Consider the following 7,554-nt stretch of genomic DNA (forward strand, 5'->3'; position numbering starts at 1 on the left):
GAAAGGGGAGTGGGGGATGCGGGAAGAGACTGGACAAAAATCATGCACCTATGGATGAGGACAGTGGATGGGGAGTGAGGGAGGAGGGTGGGGTGGGAACTGGGTGGAGGGGAGTTATGGGGGGAAAAAAGAGGAACAAATGTAATAATCTGAACAATAAAGATTTAATTAAAAAAAAAGAATTTAAAAAAATATATTTTTAAAAAATAGAATATCTCAAAAAAATAAAAATAAAAAGGTTAAACACTAAGTACCCTGTGACCCAGTAATTTCTCTCCCAAAAGAAATTAAAACCTATGTCCATGTAAAAAACGTATACACAAGTGTTTGTAGTAGATTTATTCGTAATAGCCAAAAAGTGGAAACAATCCAAATGTCCATTACCTTGTGAAAGGATAAACAAATGTGGTCTATCCACACAATGGAATCTTACGGCCGCAAAAAAGAATGAGGTTCTCATAGGTGTTACGACCTGGATAACCCTTGAAAACATGATGCTCCGTGAAAGAAGCCAGGCACAAAAGGCCACATGCCGCGTGATTCCATTATCGGAAATGTCCAGGACAGGCAAATCTACAGAGACAGGAAGTAGATCAGTGTTTGCCAGGGGCTAACAGGCTTCTTTTGGGGACGATGGAAATTCTCTGAAATTAGATTGTGCTAATAGTTGCACAATCTTGTGAACATACTACAAACAACTGGCTGCACCTTCAAAAGGGTGCATTTTGTGGTATGTGATTTATATCTCAATAAAGCTGTTACAAAAAAGAAAGAGGAAATAGCGCACATCTTCATTTTCTCTGAATTAACTGAATTCCAACTCCAAGCCCCATCCTGCCATCCTAATGTTGTAATGTACCCCGCGAGTAACACACAGGACGCAAAATCAAATCAAGGAGTCATTTAATCAGTAAAGCCGGCGACTGCGAGGGAGATGCGGCTCCAAATCTCGCAGTGCCCGAGTGAGGGCAGGAGCCATCTTATAAAGGCAAAAACCACATCCTGCTAGACGTTGGAATGTGGAATTATCTTGCGAAAGCAGTTTTACAGAAGCAGAATTGAGCAAAGTTAATAATCTTTAAAGGTTATCTATAGTTTCAGTTCCTGGAGCCACTGAATCACCAGAAAGTATTCCCAGAGCCACTGAGTTAAGGAAAGCAGTTTTGTGGTTCTGGTCCTCAGACACAGGAGAATAGCCTTTGTGATGTGGGCTGGCAACATAATGGGGTGATTTATGTGAGTTTCCAGGTCTCAATCTGGAAACTGAGGTAACTACCTTACTGTTTAAGCAAGCAGGTGTACAGAAGCCAGAACAGCAGGGTTAAAATTCAAACTGCAGTTTTTACCCGAGATGAACGTTACTATGCTTCATTGCTTCACTTAGGGTGCAGTCACTGTCAGTCCCCTGGAACCTGCGAAGCACCTGCATCATCCATGGACACCAGACCTCAACTCCCGTTTTGGGGGCCCTGCCAGTGCTTTCGCTTGGACTAGAGAAAGGCAACAGCTGCCTTCCCAGTTGCGGGCGCACCCTGATTTCAGCCCCACACGGTCATGACCAGTTGCCTTTGTGCCCTGCACAAACTGCACATCCATACATGGAGGCCCTGCTTCCCACCTGGCACCCAATTTCTCTACACATCCCCTCTCCCCCTCCCCACCGGAGCAAGGAACAGGATCCCCGTGAAAGATTCAAAGCGCCCGACCTTCACCAGCTCTGCATTCTGTCCTGAGGCAGGCAAAGACGACAGCCTGGCCACAGCCTGAACAGAGCTAGACAGAGCACAGGGAGCACCTTCTCAAATTAATGTCTCAGAACATTGATCCAGGGTTTAGTTGCTACCGGCAGGCGCATAAGAAGTGTACAACAAATCGTTACTATTATTAGCATCAACTTACAAATTAATTCTAGCGATAAAGACAAACCCATATACAGCACTTTGGAGTTTGAATCTCTACTTCCAGTCAAGAGCAAGTAAACAACTAGAACTGAGTACAGGGTTTAGCAAACATTTTTGTGACAGGCCAGATGATGGTAAATACGGATCTTATGCTGTGTGGGCCAAGCCGGCTCCCACAATTACTCAACTCCGCTGTGGTAGCGTGAAAGCCACATAGACAAGAGTAACTGAATGGACAGGGCTATGTGAAACTTCACAGAGGGAAACAGGAGGTGGGCCGGGTTGCCTGTGAGCCAGATGTGGCCAACCCTGGTTTACCAAGTTATCATGTTGAATGTCATCACTGTTCCTGTTTCATAGGTAAGAGACTGGCGTCAGCAAGATTTTAGTAACGTGGCTATCAGTAACCATAGTTTCCAAGGGTTACTCTGCTAACCCTTAATAATGCTAAGCACTTCCCAAACATTCACAAAGCTCTAAGTCAGTACTATTAAGACTCTCACTCTACAGATATGGAAACTGAGGCACTGATTCGACTTTACATCTTCTAACTCATTAATATCTTGTGCTCCTTCTACCACTTTCCCCACAAAAGACAGCCCCACCCCTCACCTCGGGATCTTTACTCTCCACATGCCTGGCAAGGCCAACCTTCTGGTCTTGTCCCCTCCCCAAAGGACCGGATCCCCTTTGCTGTGGTCGGGGCTGACCGAGAGCACGTGGTGAACGGGAGGTGTGTGTTGGGCCGGAAGACAAAGTGGGGCATCATTGAAGGTCAGTACAGGTGCTTGGGGAGGACACCGGTGAGAATGGGTTGGAAACCAGGACACACCCTCTTGCCTTTGGGACCCTCAGCGCCTATCACAGGGCCCTAGTGATTAAACCCACAACCAGGGAAGAGACAGACCTGGGATCAAGCCCCTTTACAGCTGGGAGGCCTCAGGCAAATTACTGACACTCTGGACTTCAGTTTCCTTTTTAAAAAAAATCCTTATTTATTTTTCCATTGATATTTAGAGAGAGTAAAAGGGAGGGAAGAGACAGAGAGAGAGAAACATGGATGTGAGAGCGACACATGGATTGGTTGCCTCCCACACACACCTCGAACAAGGCCAGGGATTGAGCCTGCAACCAAGGTACGTGCCCTTGACCAGAATCGAACCCGTGACCCTTCAGTCCGGAGATCAACACTCTATCCACTGAGCCAAACCGGCTAGGGCTGGACCTCAGTTTCTTCACAGAAAAATGAGCATGATAGTAACATAAATTTCATATGGTAGTTGGAGGGGGCAGAGCCACCACTTTGGACAGTGTTCGGCACCCAGAATTTATTGAAGGCCTACTATGTGCCAGGCATACTATGTGCTATTCCTAAGAGGGAGACAGGGAAAATAGGACCGACAGGGTTCCTGTCCCCATAGAGCTGGCAAGATGACGACAGGTGGGAGAAGCATGATGAAGGAAATACGTGGGGTGGGAGAGGTGGGCTACCTCAGGGAGCAGAGAAGGATAAAGATAAGACTATCAGGTAAAGGAACAGCAGTCAGAGCCTGAGTCCTGATGTAGCAATATAATTATTAAAAGTAAAATATAATATGTATTATTCTTATGTATATACTATATTATCTTATGTATATTATACTATATATAAAATAATGTACATACATTATATTAAATGTATATTTATATACATTATATACAATATGTTAAATATATACTATATGTATACATCATATTATACCATATATATACACCATAGTATACATTATATTGTATATACAATATAATATATAAGATAAGCGATCAGTGGATTGACTGATCTAACAACTATTTGTAGGAGCCACCTGTACCAGCCACTGGGGTCACAGCAATGAATGAATGAATGAATCAATCAATCAATCAATCAAGAATGGGAGGTGGGCCCTGGCTGGTGTAGCTTAGTGGTTAGAGCACCGGCCCACAAACTGAAGGGTCTCAGGTTCGATTTCCAGTCAAGGGCACATACCTGGATTGCTGGTTCGATCCCTGCCCTGGTCAGGGTGAGCACAGGAGGCAACCAATCGATGTGTGTCTCTCACATCGATGTTTCCTTCTTTCTCTCTCTCTGTCTCCCTCCCTCCCTTCCTTCCACTCTCTAAAAATCAAAGGAAAAAAATATCCTCAGGTGAGGATTAACAACAAAAAAGGAATGGGAGGTGGGATAAGACAGTAAGAAATGTGGGGGAAAGATGGTGGTGGGTACAGGTGGCATACAGTAGGCGCTTACTTGGTGCTAAGTATCCTATCTTGCAGTGGAGAACATGGAGCACTGTGAGTTTCCCCTCCTGAGAGACCTGCTCATCCGGTGAGGGTGCAGGGAGCCCAGGGGCAGTGGTGGGCAGGGGGTGGCAGTGGCCAGCTCAGGCTGACCTGCCATCCCTCTCCCAGTTCCCACCTCCAAGACCTGAAGGACATCACCCACAATGTCTACTACGAGAACTACCGTGTCTGCAGACTCAACGAAAGCCACATGCTGCCCCAGGGGCCCGGCTGGGTGAACCTGGACCCGACCCCTGCCAGTCCCCCGGCCATCCCTGGGCCCTCAAAGATGTGCCGATGGACCCAGGACAATCCCTCCGAGGAGTACTGAACACAGCACACCCCGGGCCACTTGGGCTTCCCAAGTGCTCAGCAGCCCCCCCACACACACACCTGTGTACTAGGACATGTATTAAAGGTGGACATTGCTTTTTATGACAAGCTGTGCTTTGAAAACAAAAGGAGTTTTGTAAATGACTTCTTTGAGCTACCCTCAAAAAAAGATGGGTTCTTTTTTAAGTAACAGCATGACACCCAGGCCCCGGGGCGTCATGAAGCCCTGGTGGGGTGTGCCTTGGTGATGGACCCCCTTCTGCCCCAGAACTAGAGTCGAGTTCCAAATCAGACTCTGCCCTCCATCCTGACCCTCCCTCCAGCCCAGGGCCGGGCCCATGGTGTCATAACACTCCCATCTTTGACCATCTTCCCCTAACACTGTGCCCCTGCCCCTGCCTTCCTACCCTGCCGACCAGCACAGTGAGAAACAGCTCCAACTCTGGAGTCTGGCAAAGCTGATGGAAATTCCTGTGCCACGTGATCTTCAGCAAGTCACTTGCTCTTCCTGGGCCTCAGTTTAATCTATAAAATGGAATGGTAGCATCGCTCTCATAGTGTTGTGCGAACAAATTGAGTAATTTGTGTAATGAGCCTGCCAAGGCCTGCAGAAGGCTCTCAGACAGAGGTGAGGGGCACAGGAGAGAGCTTGGTTGGGGTGGAGGATGTGCCTGCAGAATGTGTGAGCACTTCCCAGGACTTTCCAGAAACCTGGAAAATAAAGGGACTTCAGCCAGCTGGGCTGGGCTCAGTGGTTGAGCATTGACCTAGGAACCAGGAGGTCACAGTTTGATTCCTGGTCAGGGCACATGCCCGGGTTTCCGGCTCGATCCCCAGTGTGGAGCATGCAGGAGGCAGCTGATCAATGATTCTCTCTCATCATTGATGTTTCTATCTCTCTCTCCCTCTCCCTTCCTCTCTGAAATCAATAAAAATGTATTTAAAAAAGTAAAATAAAGAGAAAATAAAAGGACTCCATAGAAGCCTACCTGGTTGGGGCCTGAAGCTCGGTTAGTTTAGTTAACCAGAGGATAAGTGACTCCTATAATCCAAAACCCAAGCGACTGGAGGGAGAGAGCATGTGGTGAGCTCCCAGTAAGTGACAATGGGTATATTGGGTCCTTCAGAAAACAGATCCAACAGGACATGTACTAGTATATGGAGATATACATTATGGGAATTGGCTTACACAGTTACGGAGGTAAGAAGTCTTAACGATCTGCCATCTGAAGCAGGAGACCCAGAAAACCAGTGGTGTTGTTCCGTTGGAGTGGGAAAGCCTAAGAATCAGGAACCAATGGTGTAGGTGCCAGCCGGAACCCAAACACCCGAGACCCAGGCTTTCTGATGTCCAAGGGCAGAAGATGGATGTCTCAGCTCTAGCAGAGAGAGCAAATTCCCTCTTCCTTCGCCTTTCTGTTCTGTTCAAGCCCTTAATGGACTGACTGGATGATGCCCACCCGCATTGGGAGGGTGATCACCTAGAAGACGCAGTCAACTGAATCAGATGCCAATCTCTTCCAGAAACAATTCTCACGGACACACCCAGAAATAATGTTTACCAGCCATCTGGGCGTCCTTTAGCCCAGGCAAGTTAACGCAAAATTAACCATCACACCAGCTAAAAGGTGTTTTTTTTAAACTGAATTTATTGGGGTGACATTGGTTAATAAAATTATATAGGCTTCAAGTGACACCAGCTAAAAGTTACCTTCTCCATGAATCCCTCCTTGACTTCCCAGGTCAACGTACTGGCTGCCCGCTCCCTGCATACATCACAGGGTTTGTTTTCTGGTCAATCTCCCCGTTAGATTGGGAGCTCTGTGAGGGCAGGGATATGTCAGCTTCATTCTGCACCTGACAGGTGCTCAAGATCCAGCTGTTACATAAATGAACCCTTCAGTACCTGCCTCCATAATCTACCCGTCGATTCACAACGCAGTTGACTCCAGGTTTGAGGGGACCCACACCATCCACGCCAACATCTCAGAGTTGGTGTGTTGCTACATAGGGACTGCGCACATTTCCAAAGTTAATATTAGCCCTAGGCAACTTGGCAACGTCTACATTTTAAAGCAAATGCCCTTTGGCTCAGCAAAAGTATTTCTAGGAACGGATCTTATAGACAGACCAGGGTTTCTCAACCTCACTATTGACATTTGGAGATGGATCATTCTTTGCTATCAGGGCTGTTCTATGTATTGTAGGATGTTTAGACTAGAGCATTTCTGGACCTCCATGCAGGAGATGCCCATAGCACTACCCACCCAATTGTGACGATCAAAAATGTCTCTAGACATTGCCTGATGTCCCCTGAGGGATAAAATCTCCTCGGCTGAGAACTGCAGAGAATGGTACCTAGGATAGTAAAGACGAGAAGTAGTCTACCTGTCCACCAGGAGTGGACTTGAAAGTAAGTCATAGGACATCCATACCCTGTGTATTATTTCCCTGTGGATGCTGTAACAAATTAGCACAAACAGGGAGGCTGAAATGACACAGTTAATTCTGTCATAGTTCTGGAGATCAGAAATCTGAAATTAGTATCACTGGGTCCAGATCAAGGTGTCAGCAGGGTAGTGCTGCCTCTGGAGGCTGTAGGGGAGAATCCATTGACCAGTGTTTGCCTTTACAAGCTTCCAGAAGCAGCCTGCATTCCTTGGCTCATGGCCCCTTCCTCCACCTTGCTTCAGTTGTCACATTGCCTTCTGCAGCCAGATGTCCCTCTGCCTTCCTCTTATAAGGACCATTGTGATTACATTGGACACGCTGGGATTATCCAAGATAATCGAAATCCTCAATCACATCTGCAAAGTTTCTTGTCATACAAGATAACATATTTATAGGTTCTGAAGCAGGAATTGGATGCTGTGGGGGGCTATTCTTCAGCCCACCACACCATGGGATATAACATGGTCCTTAAAAAGAATGAAGTAAGGCAAACACGGCATGACCTCACTTATATGTGGAATCAAAGAGTTGAGCTCATAGAAACAAAGTAGGGTGGTGGTTGCCAGGGGCT

The 7,554-nt window shown here is 46.7% G+C and overlaps 1 protein-coding gene across 6 annotated transcripts in view; it reads left to right on the forward strand.

Annotated features, from left to right (window-relative positions):
- SEPT12 (septin 12) overlaps positions 1 to 5,305 on the forward strand; it is an 18,073-nt gene extending 12,768 nt beyond the window's left edge. For 5 of the 6 annotated variants that reach the window (XM_014545104.1, XM_005872931.2, XM_005872934.2 and 2 more), the window contains 3 exons: positions 2,579 to 2,675; positions 4,194 to 4,245; positions 4,329 to 5,305. In XM_014545104.1, coding sequence (XP_014400590.1) covers positions 2,579 to 2,675; positions 4,194 to 4,245; positions 4,329 to 4,530 — 351 coding nt within the window. In that variant the 3' untranslated portion in view covers positions 4,531 to 5,305. Of the gene's footprint in view, positions 1 to 1,384; positions 2,011 to 2,578; positions 2,676 to 4,193; positions 4,246 to 4,328 lie in introns of those variants that run through there. The other variant, XM_005872933.2, reaches the window with a different exon arrangement.
- The last annotated feature ends 2,249 nt before the right edge of the window (positions 5,306 to 7,554 follow it).

This window comes from Myotis brandtii, unplaced genomic scaffold, assembly GCF_000412655.1.
Source record: "Myotis brandtii unplaced genomic scaffold, ASM41265v1 scaffold397, whole genome shotgun sequence".
NCBI lineage: Eukaryota > Metazoa > Chordata > Mammalia > Chiroptera > Vespertilionidae > Myotis > Myotis brandtii.